This window comes from Nanorana parkeri, unplaced genomic scaffold, assembly GCF_000935625.1.
Source record: "Nanorana parkeri isolate BGI_ZX_2015 unplaced genomic scaffold, ASM93562v1 scaffold794, whole genome shotgun sequence".
Classification (NCBI taxonomy): Eukaryota; Metazoa; Chordata; class Amphibia; order Anura; family Dicroglossidae; genus Nanorana; species Nanorana parkeri.
Genome location: NW_017307062.1, coordinates 342,408 through 361,275, shown reverse-complemented (window position 1 = coordinate 361,275; position 18,868 = coordinate 342,408). Strand labels below are relative to the sequence as shown.

Below are 18,868 nucleotides of genomic sequence, written 5' to 3'. Positions count from 1 at the left end.
TCCCCCCCCCCCCCCCCCCCCCCCCCCCCGATAAGATAATGTATTTACAATGCATAAAATACGTATGTAAATTCATTGTGATGCAATCTAACCTGCCCAAGCAGAATGAACTCATAAACAGAGTTGCCCTTCACTAAAAAAGGTGAAAGACCCAAACTGTAGCGAAGTACAACAGTTGCATATGAAAGGTTTGCATATGAAAAGATATAATGTCTTGGTAGTAAATAATCAATACAGTGTCACAAGACTAATGCATGTACAGTATAAAATGTATAGTGCTTTATGATGATATAAACCAACAGGCAAAAAAAAAGACTTGGGTCAGCTGTGTTATTATTAGGGTTGGGCTAGATGTTCCAGCCGAATGTAAGTTCAACTCGAATATCGGCAGTTCGTGTGTATGGCGAACCGCCCGCCGAGCACCCTGCACAGGGCACTGTGCCATGTGAGCCCTGATTGGCTAAAGCCTTCCACCTGACCACAGGTCAGGTGCAAGACTTTGCCCAATCAGGGCACAGAAAACTGTGAGAGCCATGATTGGGCAAAGTAATGATGACTCTGCCCTATCATGGCTCACCTATTACAACTGTCTAACATCGGTAGTTTGTAAAATGCTAGAGGGCATAATAAAGGATTATCTGGTAGAATTTGTTCAGGAAAACGGGATAGTTAATGACAATCAGCACGGGTTCAGGAAAGACCGTTCCTGCCTAACTAACTTGCTAACTTTTTATGAGGGGGTAAGTAGAGATATGGACGGAGGTAAGCCGGTGGATGTGGTATATCTGGATTTCTCAAAGGCTTTTGATACGGTACCACACAAACGCTTGCTACACAAGCTGAGGGCTATAGGCATAGATGAGGTGGTGTGTACGTGGATAGAGAACTGGCTACGGGAACGTGTCCAGAGGGTATCTGTAAATGGCACCTTTTCAGACTGGGCTAGTGTAATGAGCGGTGTGCCTCAGGGTTCTGTGCTGGGTCCCATATTGTTCAACTTATTTATTAATGACATCGGGGAGGGTGTTAACAGCGATATTTCCGTGTTTGCGGATGACACCAAAATAGGGAGGGTAATAGACACGGACTTAGACACTATAACATTACAGGAGGACCTGGATAAAATAGGGGAGTGGGCATTAATGTGGCAGATGAGGTTTAATGTCGATAAATGCAAAGTAATGCACTTTGGAATTAAAAATAAACAAATGGGTTATACAATTATGGGTATGCCGCTGGGGAAGTCAGAAATGGAGAAGGATTTGGGGGTCATTGTAGACCACAAACTGAAAGGTAGTTTGCAGTGCCAGGCTGCTGTAAACAAAGCTAGCAGGGTCTTGTCCTGTATTAAAAAGGGGATGTATTGCAGGGACAAGTCTATAATTTTGCCACTTTATAGATCATTGGTTCGACCTCATCTGGAGTACGCGGTCCAGTTCTGGTCACCAGTACTAAGAAAAGATGTCCTTGAGTTGGAAAAAGTCCAGCGAAGGGCAACCAAACTAATTAGGGGTATGGAGGACCAGAGCTACGAGACGAGGCTACTAAATTTAAACATGTTCACATTAGAGGTGAGGAGATTAAGGGGGGATATGATTTCCATGTACAAAATGTTTAATGGTGGTAGCAACATTAGCGATAAACTGTTTAAAATTAACTCCGTTACAAAAACTAGAGGCCATCACCTAAAATTGATGGAAAAAAAATTCCAGCACAAGGGGCGAAGGGGGTTCTTCACAGTAAGATCAGTTAGGGTCTGGAACTCACTGCCACAGGCGGTGATTTCAGCAAATAATGTGGAATTGTTCAAGAAACTTTTGGACGATTTCTTAAGGGACCGTAATATACAGGGGTACGGGTACTCCTAGAATGAGATCCTAATAGGTTGGACTTGATGGACTAATGTCTTTATTCAACCTCAAATACTATGTAACTGTAAACAGTTGGGTGGAGCTAGCTGTCACTGCTAGCTCCACCCAAAAGTTTATATGTTACCGGCATCTGTCAAAATGCCATTCTGCAGCAGGTGTTCGTCGCAGTGGACAGGACGGGACGGTGGTCGTCTGGGTTTTTAAAATTATTATTTCTATTAATTTTTTTATTTAATAGTTGGTGGGGTTTATTAGTTGGTGGGGTTTGCGTTTTCCTGTTTGCTGTATAGCAATAAACTGTGTGCCTATACCCTATCCAGTGTGGTCACATTAATTTGGTCTTCTTGCGTGGGTACCTGCATGTGGTGTGGGGACACCCGTGCACGGTACCCTGACACGAGGGCACGTGGCCTCGCTTGCTCGCCTCCCCCCCCTTTCTTTCCTGTGATCGGATCAAGGTTCTAGTAAGGAATTTTAGGGGGGAGACCCCCGTTCCGTCCCCCCCATTTTTGGGGGTGGGGTTCCTCCTTAAAATTCCTACCAGACCTTAAGGGCCTGGTATGACTTTAAGGGGGAACCCCACCCACTTTTTTTTTTTTTTGCTGGGTCCCTCCTAAATATTCCTACCAGACCTTAAGGGTCTGGTATGACTTTTGGTGGGAACCCCACGCTTTTCTTTTTTAAATGTTTCTTTATTAATTTTCAGTCCAACAACAGATGGACAAAGTAAAACAAAAACAAAGACAAATCTCATGTACATGTCTCATGCTAGCAATGATGATACAAGGTGATGCAACAATGACATGGTATCGCTTACAACTGTAAAATAGTATCTCACGGACACTCCATACAAGGGCATTTCCCAACCTGTGAACATCCATGTAATGACCCCATCTATTAGAGCAATAGCTAATCAGGGGTATACTCCTCTGGCAGCTCCAGCTGTCCTAAGGACTTGTCTAGTTTTTTTTTCTAGGTACCATTTAGTGAGTCTGAAGAGATACATTAAAGCATACAACTCTGTCCCTGCATATTGGTATAGTATGAATGGCTCCCATTTCTGAAAGAAGCTCGTGGTGTAGCTATCTGGGTCTAGAGTGGCTTCTAGTCTCTCCTTCCACATTAGTGACATCAATGCCTCCTTGAAGTGTTGGGTGATTGTGTAGAAAGCCAGTGATGCATAATTATGCGCTTTGCTATCAATAGGGCTACATAGATCCACTTCTGTTGCCGTCTACCAAGTGCAGGTAGGGGGTTCCAGTAGCTAAAGAGACAGAGCCATGTTTTGCGGGGTATGGGGAATTCTTGTATTGCGGACATGTAGGAAAGGACTGAATCCCAGAAAGTGACTATCTGAGGGCAGTCCCAGAGACAGTGACGGAGCGCGCGACGCCCCTTCCTGGGAACATTTGGGGCACGCTGTTAAGTATGGACTTGGATCCTGTATTTTATGGAAAAAATCAAAAGCATAGTATGCTTTGTGAATTATTCTGAAGTGCGTCTCTCGCCATTGTTCATTCAGGGTACAACTCCTAATATTGTGACAACCCTCAAGAATGGCACTGTCGTAGTCTGCCAATGGAAAATCTTTCCTCCATTTAAGAAAGGAAGTTCTAGCTGGTGTAGTTATAAAATAAGAGTTTAAAAGGGGGTACAATTGGGCAATGGATCCAGGAGTTGAGGCCGAAATTTTATCCAATGCTGTGGTCTGGAAGAAGGTGGTGGGCATGGTTGTCTCGCTACGCCAATAGTGGGTCACTTGTATATATTGATAGTGGTAGTGCGGCAAAAGGTCAAATTTCGCTTGTAGCTCTGGGAAAGTAAGGGGACGATGTGTATCTGGGTCAAATAGTTGAGCCATCATTTGTAGCCCCTTATTCGCCCAGGTTCTAAATCCCTTGTTATCTGAGCCCAAAGCAAAGTGGGGGTTATTAATAATGGGGACATGCATTGAAATGTAGGGATGTAGTCCTGTTTTTAGTCCATATTCGCGCCATGCGACAACTGTTTCCCTGATCAATGAGTTAGTGCGCAGTAAGGAAGGTAGTTGGTTAGTGCGAGTATGAAGTAGGGCTTTTAACGACCAAGGGGAGACCAATTCAGTTTCTAAAGTGAGATTAGAGTAGCAAGAGGTCTCCAGCAACCAATCATAGGCGTGGCGTAGGAGACACGCCAAATTATAGGCCCGGATGTTAGGGAGTCCCAGGCCACCCTCCAGTTTATGGACTTGTAGTTGGTGATATGAAATACGGGGGCGTTTGGATTTCCATAGAAGCCTGGTTTATGCCCGTTCTAGAAGTTGAACATCTGCGTGTTTAAGCAATAGTGGAATTGTCTGGAGGGGGGTAAAGCAATTTTGGGAAGCTTAGCATTTTAAGGACATGGCCCCTACCAAATAGCGAAAGTGGAAGTAAAGTCCAGGTCTCCAGTTCCTTTATTCGTTTTTCGATAAGAGGTTTATAGTTTAGAGTATATAGTGAGGAAGGCAATCTGCCCAACTTGATACCCAGGTATGTGATATGACTGTGTGCAAGCTGCAGGCCATATCGTGTGACTGCTGAGAAACTCAAGGAGGGCGTAGGGGATAGGGACAAAATTTCACTTTTAGTCAAATTTATTTTGTACCCTGAGTGGGAGCCAAATTCGTCTAGAATGGATAAGACCATGGGCACATCCTCTCCCACCCTTGACCTAAAGATTAGTAAATCGTCTGCAAGTAGAGCTGCGCGGAGTTCTTCTGTTCCCACTTTGATACCATGGAGGTCTGCTTTAAAGATTAGCCATCTAGACAGGGGCTCAATGGCTAGATTAAATAATAGAGGAGATAAGAGGCAACCCTGACGTGTTCCTTGGAGTAATGTAATGGGGGATGATAAAAAGCTATCCGAAAATATTCTAGCTATCGGGGAGTCATACATGGCATGTAGAAGTTGGTGGAAGTGGCCCTCAAAAACCATTTTGGACAGTATGAAAAAAAGCCAATCATGTCTAACATAGTCAAAAGCCTTTTCAGCATCTAGCGTTACTATGGCACACCCCTCTCCTGATCCCCTAGAGCATTGCTCTAGAACTGCCAAAACTTTCCGGATGTTAATTACTGCTGCTCTACCTCTGGTGAATCCTACCTGGGTGGGATGAAGAAGATGTGGCATGATAGTCTATTTGCTAATATTTTAGAGAGTATTTTAGAGTCAACATTTAGTAATGAGATGGGACGATAAGAGTCAGGTAGCTTTGGATCTTTACGTGGTTTTAAAAGCACTTTGAGATAGGCTTCTTTACCTGTGGGCAGGTAGGACCCTGTCATCCACATGTGTGTGAACGCTTTGTGGAGCGTGGGTGTCAGCAAAGTTTTCAAAAGCTTATACAGTTCTGCAGTGTATCTATCCGGTCCCGGAGATTTACCATTACCCAAAGAAGCTATTGTGTGTAATATTTCATGTTCCGTTATTTCTGCATTAAGGAATTGTGCTTTTCTTTTTTGTAATGGGGTCCCTCCTAACATTCCAACTAGACCTAAAGAGTCTGGTATTGTTTGTGAGGGGGAACTGCACGCTTTAAAAAATGTTTTTATTTTTTTTCTTTACAAATGTAAGTTTTACTGCAATAAAACTGTACATCGTACAGATGCACCACTTTACAGGCATTTCAAGGGGTCCCTCCAGGCACGATATTTAAAGGAATTTTTCATTTTTATTGTTGCCCTTTAAGTGATGTTAAAATCACTGCTCCTTTAAAAACTGTATTTTTTAAAAAGTTTTTTTCCCAATAATTCCTGTCCCCCAGGGCAGCACCCGAATCCCCATACACTTTTTATGGCCAATAAATTGCATATAAGGCTTCAAAATGGGGACATTTGATTTTCAAAGTCCTACCCCCATAGACTTTCATTGAGTTCGAATTAGAACTTCTCCCATATTCGAATTCGAACCGAACACTGATTATACACCATAGGTTCCCAAGACTGTGAAGCTGAACAAAAGGCTTATTATGTATGAAGCCTCCTCTTAGCATAAACAAAATGTTCACCCCAAATACTCCATCACTAGCTTAAAGTGACATATTTTTGTGTATTTGTGTATCACTCGGCTGTAGATCCTCAAATCATCTCTGAATTGGTGCTGACACTGTCCTTCCTTCCAGAGGGTGACAAGGACAAGGGCAGCTTCCCCACAACCCTGGTCCCATTGGTTTATAGGAAATTGGGTGCCCATTTCATAAATGGGCCACCCAGATGCAGCCCCCTCCCCCCCCCCCCCCCCCGCCCCACTTGTGAATGAGTAAGGGCCTGTTCACACCTAAAATGCAGACCAGATCTGAATGGGTTTATGCACACGCAGTGCAGTGGGTTGTGCTGCGTTTTTTGCTGCGTTTTTGATTAGTTCCGGGCCGTTTCTAGTAAAAAAAAAATGTTTAAAATGGGCTTTCAGTGCATTCCAGGGCGTTTGCATGCGTTCCAGAGCAGGTAAAATAGGGCCTGCTTCATTTTTTTTTAAACCTGCTCTGGAACAGAACACTGCAATGTGAACTGGAGCTAAAAATACCATTGGAATACATTGGACGCAGTTTTGCTACGGTCTGTAACTGCTCTGCTCCTGGAACGCACTTGGTGTGAACAAGGCCTAAAGGGAAGCTGTTACCCCTACTCATTCATCACATGCAGTAAAATTGTAAATAAACACACTGTGAAAAAAAGTCCTTTATTTGAAAAACACACAACACAGGTTTTTCATAAGTCTTTTATTGAAGAAGAAATAAACACCTCCTGAGCCAGTTCTGTCACTTTTACACTGCTAACAATTCAAATTTGGCGCCCAAAAATCATCCGCCGATGACGTCACCGAAGACCGGACTTCCGCGCATGCGCAGAAGCGCTCGGAAGCCGCCAGTGCCCATCCTGCTCTGCCCTTACACCGCAAACAGCCGAACGGGCAAAACGCTGCGAGGAGCCGCCTCAACGAGTCGGGCCACAGAACATAGTTAAGATTATCCCCCACAGGCTTACCTTGCCCCTGCAATACACCGCATATTGAAAATTTTGCAGGTTTAATATAAACATGGCTTTCATGAGGAGGATACCTCAGACCGAAATGAAAGCTGTTTCTTCCCAAGGGGACACCCTTGCTCGGGGCCGAGTCTTGGGAACCTCCCAGGGGAGAGAGGCTGAACTCCCCTGAGGCCATCCAGAACTCCATGACTTCATATTCCTTAGTAAACGAGTATAACCCTGTCCTAGAGGGGACAGGAACAAAAATGACTGGGTGAAGCCGGCTGGAGGAGGGGCTTTTATGGAGAGGGTTAGGTCATGTTTAACCCTTTTGGTTCCTGTCATCTAGGGGTAATTGGAGCTAACACCCAATGGTCAGCGCTGCCATGGATATGGCCAGGAAAAGAAAATGTCCATCGATGCAAATGTCAATCATGATGGCAACAGACTCGCCAAAAGAAAAAAAAATACCCAATGCCCGCCGACCCAACCTATCCAGATGAACTCTCAACGAAAAATATCATCTCTGACCCGTATGTCAATAAAGGGGCAGGGCAAGTCCTGACGATGTTGACATTTGGAAGCAGAACTGTCATATTATCTCTGCTCCCGAATAGAATCATTTTTTTTAAAATAAAGGATTTTTACAGTGTAGTGTGTTCATTAACATTTTTAAGATCAGTTTAGAGACCACATACAATACTAGTGACTAGTTCTTTGCCCCTTGCCTGCCTTTTTTTGCGGGTACTTCAAGAGTTAATTTTCTCCTTAACATTATTTCCATGCCCCATTTCATGAAAACTGGAGCAGACAAAATCTGGAGCAGCTGCGCATGGCAACCAATCAGCATCTTTCTTTCATTTTCAAATCTTAACTGAAAGAGAGAAGCTGATTGGTTGCCATGCACAGCTGCTCCAGATTGTGTGCTCCAGTTTTGATAAATTCCCTTCATTTAGTTTAGAGGCTTACACGTGTATATTATCCTATTTCATTTTTATTAAAGGAGAACTATGGGGTCATTGTTTTTCCCCATAGTTCTCCTTAGGGTAACGGGAGGACACAAACTAGCGTCCTCCCGTTACCCTAAGCTCAGTATACCGCGAGCCACATCTGGAAGGTCTTTAGTTACTTATCCTGCAACCCAATCCTTTTCCTGCTTACCAGTTGCTGACCTGGCTTGTCTCCTGGCTACAGTTTGTTCCTGCTTACCAGTTGCTCAGCCGGCTTGTCTCCTGACCATGGCTTGATCCTGCTTACAAGTTATTGGCTCAGCCTGCCTCCTAACCAGAGACTTTGTTGTTTTGCTACCTGTTTTCAACCAGTTGTTGACACCTTTCCCAACAATCTCTGCAAGGTTACCTGGCCCTGGGTGGTCTACGGCCAATCAGGAGCACCAATCATGGTCAAAACTCACTCTCAAAGCCATTGACCTGCATTGCCAATTCAGGACTTTAGCCACCCGTGCTACTCAGTACCTCCACGTTCCCTGTCACCACTCCAGGGACATGTGGACTAGTCCACAAAATTAAAACAAAAACAAAAGCAAAAGAGAAAAGGCAGACTCAATAGACTACTTGGTCTTTGTATGCCTTGTTCTGCGATTTTTCTATGTCTGCAAGGTCATAGTAGCAGAGCTTAAATAATTCTGCAGTATATCAAGTCAGACAAGTGCACTTAGTACAATACAAAACACACAAAAATCCCCAGCACACCTGCCAGCTAGCCTGCAACAAAACAAATGACTCTGTTAACAGTATGCGTTAAAAGCAGAGGTTTTAGTTGCACAAACCTTTGGCCAAAAATATGTAGAAGCCACACCGCCCCGTCAAGGCACCTCTGTAAAGTGTGGTCCTAATTCTATTTATATGAGTCTCCAAATGGGAGCATATGATAAATTAAATGCAGGTGTACAGGGCCAGACTGGCCATCGGGCATATTGGGCACTTTCCCGGTGGTCCGGGTCGAATACAATCAGCCTAATGTTTAGGCCATCCCGGCCCGCTATGCCCGATGCTGTTAGCCGCCTAAGGGTGGGTGGCAGGGAGCTGGTTTTCTGGATGAGCTGCAAAGAGGATCGTGGATAATAACCCTTGGCCAACTGTGCACAAAAATCCTAATCTCCTCTAATGTACCTCTGGATTCTTATATGAATATGAAAATGGCTGTTGTGTAAAATATGTGGTAACATGACAAACGTAAGAGGGAGTTTATAGCTGTTTTTTTTGCAATAACCCTTGGTCAATATCATACAACCCTGAAAAAAATTATACCAAGGACCAAAAATGGGGTGTAGTTCTCCCCAAATTCTACTATAAATCGTATGTTTACATAGTTGATATTAAACACTCGAAGAGTCATACCTGTATACCTGTATACCTTTTATAGACTAGTAGAGATGAGCAAAACTGGAAGTTTTCAGTGAAATTTTCAGAAGAACCTTTATTAGGATACATTTGAGTCAATTGGAATTGAATAGTTAATGTGATTTTTGATGGTTAAAGGGCTTTAAATGACTTGTGTGTGTGTTAGGGAAGCTTTTAACTACGCTGAATCTTTCTTGCACCAAAAAAAAAAAAGATTTTTAAACTTGTGGCTAACCCTGATGATAATTCTAGCGGAAGCATTGTAATGGTGATCACTCCAGTATATGGTAGGTGAGAAAAGCCTTAAACAATAAATAAAATGACATGATGATTATGATCTATTCTTCTATTGATAGAAACATAGAGTCAACACATTCTAGAAGTTAAAAAATGTATCTTCTTCAATGCAGAGAGGCAGTAAAAACCCTATGCAACATACATGTCATGTTGTATCTGGTCTATACATAAATCCACCCAATTCTTGCTAATTATGTATGCTATTGAACTGCATTGAGCGCACACTGTTGCTGAACTGCAGGGGACTTCCACGACTTAATAATAATTTGCAGCTTCTTCTGATCAGGTCCATCCCCATTTTGTATTGTATACTGAAAGATCATCATTATATCAAAACTGAAAGGCTGAATGGCCACATTCAAGAAAAGATTACCTCTTCCATGTCCCTGGGAATGCAAACCAATAAAACTTTTAATAAAAGCCAAGACTCCGCTAAAGTCAATATTGAAAAGATAAATATGTAGATGTTTGTTGTGTAACTCTGGCTTAGAAGTCTCCCTATAATTAGCCCATGAGAAACGTTATAATAAAGGATTTGACTAAACTGACATAGAGGTAAGGGTTGCTTTACTGTTCAGTGCTACTCAAAGTGAAGTGCTTTCTAATCTTGATACTTTATAAAGTACTTTATTCATGTATTTTCTTACTGGATTCTGGGAATATTTAGTTAGAGTTTCTGTAAATTAGAACCTATCCAGTACCAAAGTCCTAAAAGTAAATATATAAAGCCTAAATATGTTTTCTTTTTTTTGGATATAGTAGGGAATGGCTAAAACACTGTCAGGTTGTTTTGTTTGTTGCCTTCGGTGTCTAATTAAATAGAATTTCCTTCACTTTCTGTAGACACAAAAGGAAGTAAGAGGAATTGTCACAAGAACATGTCACTATTGGAAGATTTCCCTTCTATTGTGTTTTAGTGATAACTCTAAATTTTAGATTTGTCGCTCACTTTCAGTGCTAGTGACAATGTTTACCAGGACAAATAGAGAGCATTCATCTCCCTAGCGGGGACACAAGACAGCAATAAAGGTTTTAACCCTTATCTGCTTTATCCAAAGCTGAAAAAAGGTTTGGACTTTAGATACATGTTAAAGTAAACCTAAGATTTGAAAACAGTCGTCTACCACTTGGATCAAATAGTAGGCATTTACGACAGGACAATTTTCTAAATCACTGACCCTGGTTCCCTGAATCTGGACTATCTGTACTATTATACAGATATTGACTTAGCTTACCTGACCCTACCTACCTTGATAACATGGACCCAGCCACTCTCACCTCCTAAGACTCTCTAGGGCTATTTCATGAAAACTGGAGCAGACAAAATCTGGAGCAGTTGCCCATGGCAACCAATCAGCTTTTCTGTTTCATTTTCAAAGCTTGACTGAACAAACTGAAGAGAGAAGCTCATTGGTTGCCATAAGAAAATGTCTGCTCCAGTTTTCATGAATTCTTCCTTCTACTGGCAAGTGATAAGTGAATAAGTGTGAAGGATGCAACGGCAGGTTCTTGACCCAGGTTCATGAGTATATATTTCTTATATCTGTAGAAAACCATTTAATTGTTTAGAGATGGACCTGTCACAAAGGGTACCTTCTAAATGTTGCTAGTGGCAAATTAGTATTGGATTGGGGTGAAAAACTGCTTTGTTTATAAACCCTGATTTATAACTAAAAGTCTTGGGTTTTAGGATCAGACTCGGTTTACAGCTGTATGTATATATGTGCAAATAATAACCCCCTATTGTTTATTCTATCCAGATCTTGGGATGAATTTCATAAGTGTGCCAGCAATGTTCTGGCCCACTGCCCTGGAGATACAGCTGCCATATGGGAGTCCTTGAGACAGGAGTCAAGGAAAATCCAATACCAGGGAAATCTACATGACCTCTGTACTTCAAGGAATCAGCAACTAAATACCATGGGAGCCAGAGATCCTGGTGAAACAATCAAAGAAACGCTGCGTGGCCTGGCATATATTTCAAAACACAGTGTATTATCATTTGTTTTTGCCGGAATGCTTCAGTGGATTATAGCTGAGCAGACATAACAAATATTTATGTTTTAAAAAAGTTAAATGATTAACTTCTTTCTACAGATACAAACATGTTCTTATATCACTTATAATCACAGAAAATATATTGCACTACCCCTATTTCATATTCTACAAACATGATATGATAATTGTTAACTACGGGTAAAAAAAAATATAATAAGTAAAAAAATCTCTATACCGTATATACTCGAGTATAAGCCGTCCCGAATATAAGCCGAGGTACCTAATTTTAGCAAAAAAAACTGGGAAAAAGTATTGACCCGAATATAAGCCGAGGGTGGGAAATGAGGCAGCTACTGGTAGATAGATACCAATAAAATGACATTAATATTTATTTAAAAGAAAAATAACCTAGCTCTGTAAGTGGAAAAGGGGGTACAGGGCTACATATCATGTACTACGGATCATTTAACCCATTCATATTAGCAGAGGATAATTGTAAATCTATTGTTCAGTGCACTCTATATGTAGTATATAGTACATGTACATATAGAGTGCCTGCAACAATACATTTACAATGATCCTCTGCTAACATGAATGGGTTAAATGATCCATAGTACAGGGCTACATACAGATCATTTAATACATTCATGTTAGTATAATTGTAAATGTATTGTCTGCACTGTATTAGCAGTATATACTCTATATAGAGTATATACTGCTAATACAGTGCAGACAATACATTTACAATTATACTAACATGAATGTATTAAATGATCTGTATGTAGCCCTGTACTATGGATCATTTAACCCATTCATGTTAGCAGAGGATCATTGTAAATGTATTGTTGCAGGCACTCTATATGTACATGTACTATATACTACATATAGAGTGCACTGAACAATAGATTTACAATTATCCTCTGCTAATATGAATGGGTTAAATGATCCGTAGTACATGATATGTAGCCCTGTACCCCCTTTTCCACTTACAGAGCTAGGTTATTTTTCTTTTAAATAAATATTAATGTCATTTTATTGGTATCTATCTACCAGTAGCTGCCTCATTTCCCACCCTCGGCTTATATTCGGGTCAATACTTTTTCCCAGTTTTTTTTGCTAAAATTAGGTACCTCGGCTTATATTCGGGACGGCTTATACTCGAGTATATACGGTATACAGATATAATGTATTTATTTTATATTAGGCACAGAAAATGGTGTGGCGACAACAATTTGAGATAGTGCCGCAAAGTGCTTTAGATTTTTAAAGATGAATCTAGTCCTGGCTATGCACCATACATCTAACTTATTTTTTTCCAGTATTTATTCAGCCACCTCAATATACAGTCATAGGTAGTCTTTATAATATATTAGTATATGCTTTTAAGCATATCCAAAGAATACTGTTTGTATGTGTACCTTATGATGTTTGTTCATTTAATTTATTAATGGAAATCTGTTGTCACAATATAATACTATTCTATGGCTTGTATTTCCTAATTGTTAAATATTAAATTGAATTTAATGGCAATTAATTCTTGCTGAAGTGATCCAGGGATATGGCATCTTGCCAGGCTCTTGGGTCCCAAATTATGTTATTACACGCAGGAGGCAGGAATAATACAGCTGAGAGAAAAATGTATGCATCAGACATTCAGAACTAAGCTATGTGGGAATTAAGAAGTGAACTCCTATCAAGCACAGAAGGCTGTCAGTGCCCAGGAATAGTGCTAATTTTTGGTACATTGCAAACCTCTCTACAGAACATTATGTCCAGAAAGCAGTAGATAGCTGTCATCCTGACAGGTTCTTTTATAGCTCCAGATCCCAGCTGCAAATAGGAAAACCTGGAATAACCTGAAAAGCCAGGTTCTTCCTTATAACCTGCTTTACTTTCTGGACCCTCTCAGCCCCTTTGGCTGAGAGTCCTGGGTGCCAAGGTCGCCATCCTCCACCGTGGCATTGGCTTACACTGCCACAATATATATATATATAGTAATGTTGCTTTTTTTTGTTGTAAATTCTTTATTTATGTATTCCATCAATTTTCCAAGTTTTCATGAGAAAAGAACCAAAAAGAACAAACATTTGTAGCCATACCATCATTTACACAAATACTAAACATCTTTGTGCAGCCATAACACCCTAATGGTGGTTATGACTGGTCTCATTTCTCCTACAAACTAGGAGTCACGCTACAGCTGAGCTCCGGTCCATATCGCCACTTGTAAGGGTCCCTCCCATTAAGACCCACTCTTCCTATAGGTGTTAGGAGCAAGCAGTGTTAATTAGATCCACCAGTGAGGGCTATCAAAGAATAACCGATATATGAACCTATAAAACCTAATATAAGAGAAAATGATGTGAAAATAGATAGGGAATAGTAGTGGGGAGAGTGGAAGGTAGAAGAGAATAAGTGACACTGGGAAGGCAGGAAAAAGAGGGTAAGGAAGAGGAGAAAAGAAAGAAAAAGAAAAACAGAGGATGGGCAGCAGCACCTAGTCTGCCTCCCATGTCTCCAACCCCGGCATTCCCTGTCCGCTGTAGACCCACTTCCGTACTGCTCTGTGCCCTCTACAGGGGAAACTCGAATAATTAGAATATCGTGCAAAAGTTCATTTATTTCACTAATGCAACTTAAAAGGTGAAACTAATATATGAGATAGACTCATTACATGCAAAGCAAGATAATTCAAGCCGTGATTTGTCATAATTGTGATGATTATGGCTTACAGCTCATGAAAACCCCAAGAACCCCAAATCCACAACCTCAAAAAAGTAGATTATTACATGCAATCAATAAAACAAGGATTGTACATAGAACAATATCGGACCTCTGAAAAGTATAAGCACGCATATGTACTCGGTTTGGGCCCCTTTTGCAGCAATGACTGCCTCAATGCGGCGTGGCATGGAAGCTATCAGCCTGTGGCACTGCTGAGGTGTTATGGAAGACCAGGATGCTTCAATAGCGGCCTTCAGCTCTTCTGCATTGTTCGGTCTCATGTTGCTCATCTTTCTCTTGGCAATGCCCCATAGATTCTCTATGGGGTTCAGGTCAGGCGAGTTTGCTGGCCAATCAAGCACAGTAATCCCAGGTCATTGAACAAGGTTCTGGTGCTTTTGGCAGTGTGGGCAGGTGCCAAATCCTTTTAAGTTGCATTAGTGAAATAAATTAACTTTTGCACGATATTCTAATTATTCGAGTTTCACCTGTATCCGCCACACAGAGGGCTTAGTATTCCTCAGAGGAAGAGTACTCAGTCCAGTAAAACCAGACATCCATGGACACCCCCCACCCGTCCAAGCTCTCTCCTGATGATCAGTAAAGTTGACCCCCATTTCCCTTTCCCATGCCCCTATATATGAGGGTCTCGGCAAGTCCGGAGGGTGGGAGAGGACATGACACGCCAGAGATAGACCATGACGAATAGGGGAAGTGGCCAGACATAATTCCTCATATGATGTGGGCTTGGGTATCTGTTGAACATTCCTAAACTGGCTAGTCAGAAAATGTCTAAGTTGAATCGAGCTCCACAAGGGCAAAACTGGTTCAGTCATATGTTGAATCTCAGAAATCGAAGGGAAGTGTCCGTTCTCCCAGAAATGCATTAGACGCGTCTTACCCGCTTGCCTGAGGGAGTTACAAATCGGACCTTCAAGCCCTGTTGTGAAATTTGGAGACATGCCCGTTGACTTCAAGGTGTCCAGAACATAGTCAGGGAGCAATCTCATCACTTTTAGCATTGGGCCAATCAAGGGGGTGGCATTTTACCTGCAGATCAACCTCCTTGGTCTAGCCAGGGGAGACACCAAAGGGGAACTCTAGTCGCTACCTGTTCCAGTTGGATCCATCTCTTACTCTCTCCATTCCCACACCATTCTAGGACTCTCGCCATATGCACCACTCGGTGATATTGGATCGAATCCAGGAATCCCAGACCTCCCTCCTCCTTGGGGCGACATAGAAGAGTCTGTTTAAGATGGTGAGGCCTGTGATTCCACAGAAATCTAGCAAACTCTCCCCTCACCGCTCTTAAGAAAGAAGTCGGGACAGCTATCGGGAGAGTTTGCATGAGATATAGCAGTCAAGGAAGCACATTCATCGTTAGTACACTGTTCCGGCCAAACCAGGACAATAGGGATTCGGACCACTTATGTAGATTTTTCTTCCAGCTAGTCAGACAGGGCGGAAATTTGGCTTGAATGACCTTATCCACCGTGGCTGGCAATGTAACTCCCAGCTATTTTAAACCCGAACTGGACCATCAGGTCGGGAAGCTCGATTTCAGGGCCTCTGATGTGGCTCAACAGTGGTTCCAGCGTCAGAATGAACATTATTGAGGACAGAGGGCAACCCTGCCTTGTTCCGTTACTCAACTTAAAATAGTCAGAGTGGGCTTTGTTGACCCTCGTAATTTTACTTTTTGTAAGAGTTAAGACATTTAAGATTTACTAATGTAAAATGTTTAAAAATGCAGTAAAAAAAAAAAGCAGATAATTCTATCTGCTTTGTGTCCCTCCTATTAGCAACTGAAAGATCATTGATTAATTGATGAATTGGCTTCTGACAGTGAGTACCTGCTTTTATGTGTAATGGGGCCATGAATTGTTCTATACTCTCCGTGAAGCATTGGACGATTTTCAATTATATGAAAATTAGGGGTTAATTAATTTAGTACAATACATGTTTACTTTGCAACATTAATGTTCTCTAAGCTGAGTAAATTATGTAAATCCATGTTCTAGTAAAAACCCTGATTTTTTTCCCTGACACATGATTGAGTATTCAAAGTGAACACAGGTTCACCTTACTGTTAACATTCAACATACATACGCTTTGATAAATGAACATCCTTCTTCCTATTAGTAAATCAACCCCATTGTGTAATGTCCTGTTGTAACAAGGAAATAAAAGAAAAGGCGAAAGGCTCTAGTGCCTCATTAACTACATATATATTACAATAAAAACAATGCTACACTCACAAGTGTTGATAGTAGGATAGTGCTTAAAAGTACAGTAAATCCAGCAGCTTCAGCTCACATTATGTGGTTAGCGAGAGGGCCATAGACCCAATCATCTGGCTGTCTGCAAATTTCAGCTGGAACAAGGTAACGTGCCCCACAATATACACAAGCACAATCCTCATTTACCTAGGAGCATCCTGGGTGGGAGGATGCATACTTCAATAACTTTTACTATAGGGATGTGTTTTGGGGTCATTACCCCTTTCACAAACCTGAAACACTTCATCCAGCTTTATAAAGAATGTGATAAAAATATGTTAGGAGCATAAATATTAAAGCATACATTTTGTGTTCACATTCACATAATTGCTGTCTCAGTGTGACACTGAGAATCCCTAAATAAACTTTCCTTAGAGTGTGACACTTAGAAACTAGCACATAAAAAAGACCCAATACCCAAACACAAGTAAAGTAACTTGGTATGTAAAGTACAGTTTAGTGAGGAATGCAAAGACCTGATAGATGGCCAAACACAGGATAGCAAACTCTACAGGTCAGGCTGTTTTCCTACACCTTAGGAAAATAAACATTATTGCAAGAATAGTGAAGCGCACCTTTTGGACAGAGAAGACAAATGGTTTGCAAGAGGTGTGAATGAGGCCATTCTAACTAAAACACCTAACCCTAAACAGGAGCAGGGGCCTTCAACGCCATCTGCCTTCTACATATACTGACATTTTACATATCCACTCCAGCAATTTGACAACAATTCAGACCTTTAAACGTGTGAATGCAAGAATTAACACCATGTGAATCCAAGAATTAACACGTTTTACAGATGTCCTGACATCAGAGATGGGGATTATGTAATAACAGGGTAGTTGCTCAACTTTAACACCTCCCATCCTTTTCTTTAGACAATAAACATCTGATTTAACACCTTCCTAGGTAATTGGATTAAGGTGACTAACAGTGTGGCTATAAATGCTGGGGTATGCCCCTGACGTGGCTTGGACAAGCTGCAAAACATCTTCAACATTACAGAACAAGCTCAGCTAAATGCTACTAACTACTACTAGCTACACCATGACCTGGAAAATTGAAAACCTTCACAGACATCTTTTAAAGAATTGTGATATGCAGAGTATTTATATATCACTATGGGATCTAATGTAGAGATACAATTGTAATAAACATGAAAACCCTTCACCTAAATATTACATTTTAAAGGCATTATAAACCAAATATTATAAATATACTGATAGGACAATACATGCGTATAGATACACATTGCTCAGAATGGACACATTTTAAGTGAGAAGCAGACACCATAAGAATACACCAAAGGAAACTTAATCGATGAATATGAAAGAAGGAAAGAAAATAGGCACAATGAAGAAATCGAGAAACCCCTTAAGGTGCATGAGAGCGCAAAGCAAAACAAAGAAAGCAGAGCATGTTTTCGCTGTAAAAAGACTGGTCATTTGAAAAAGGACTGTTCGATCTGGAAAGCCGAGCAGCGAAAGCCAGAGGCACCTACAAGAGAAAGAGCTAAGGCAGCTACAAAGGAAACTGCAGGCACATCACGAAGCGCTACCTTTAAAGTGACTCAGAACAGTATATCACACAGATGGTGTATTGACTCAGGCACAACAAGCAGCATGACTAGTGATGAGACCTTTCCACAGAGATTTCAGTGCAAAGCACAAAAGGGGGAATTTATCAAAACTGGAGCAGAATAATCTGGAGCAGTTGACCATGGCAACCAATCAGCTTTTCTATTCAGTTTGCTCAGTTAAGGTTTGAAAATGAAAGGTGGAGGCTGATTGATTGGTTGCCATGCACAGCTGCTCCAGATTTTGTCGCTCCAGTTTTGATAAATACCTCCCAAAGTCTTCCTAGCAAACGGGGAAAGTATTACTGTAGAAGGTAACAGTCAAGGATTCTTGAACTGCATCACACCATCAAGGGACAAGCAGAGTATCCTCGTGGAAAATTTGCTGTATGTTTCAGACCTAGAAGGAAGCCTTCTATCAGTGAAAACCCTTGCTAATAATGGTTTCACAGTTAAATTCCGAGGTGATGAATGTACAATCCGAAACAATAAGCAAATCCTCGCAAAAGGTACATTGGATGAACACCTGTACAGACTCATCACCGCAGATGAACAAGTCAAGATAGCCACTCATAATCCAACAATAAATGTATTAATCTATGGCACAGATGGAAGCAAAGGCTACACGCACCCCATTTCCACAGGCCACCCAATGAAAAGACCACCCACCCCATAGAGCTCATACACAGTGATGAAATTCCAATGGAAACCAGGAATTATATGCACCTATCTGGAATGTAAGCCGGCCGACTCCCTGCGTTCAGGTGCGG

At 41.4% G+C, this 18,868-nt stretch overlaps 1 protein-coding gene across 1 annotated transcript in view; it reads left to right on the top strand.

Annotated features, from left to right (window-relative positions):
- Positions 1–11,658, top strand: part of NRN1L (neuritin 1 like) — a 63,125-nt gene extending 51,467 nt beyond the window's left edge. The window contains exon 3 of the mRNA XM_018564915.1: positions 11,279–11,658. Coding sequence (XP_018420417.1) covers positions 11,279–11,567 — 289 coding nt within the window. The 3' untranslated portion in view covers positions 11,568–11,658. The remainder of the gene's footprint in view (positions 1–11,278) is intronic.
- The last annotated feature ends 7,210 nt before the right edge of the window (positions 11,659–18,868 follow it).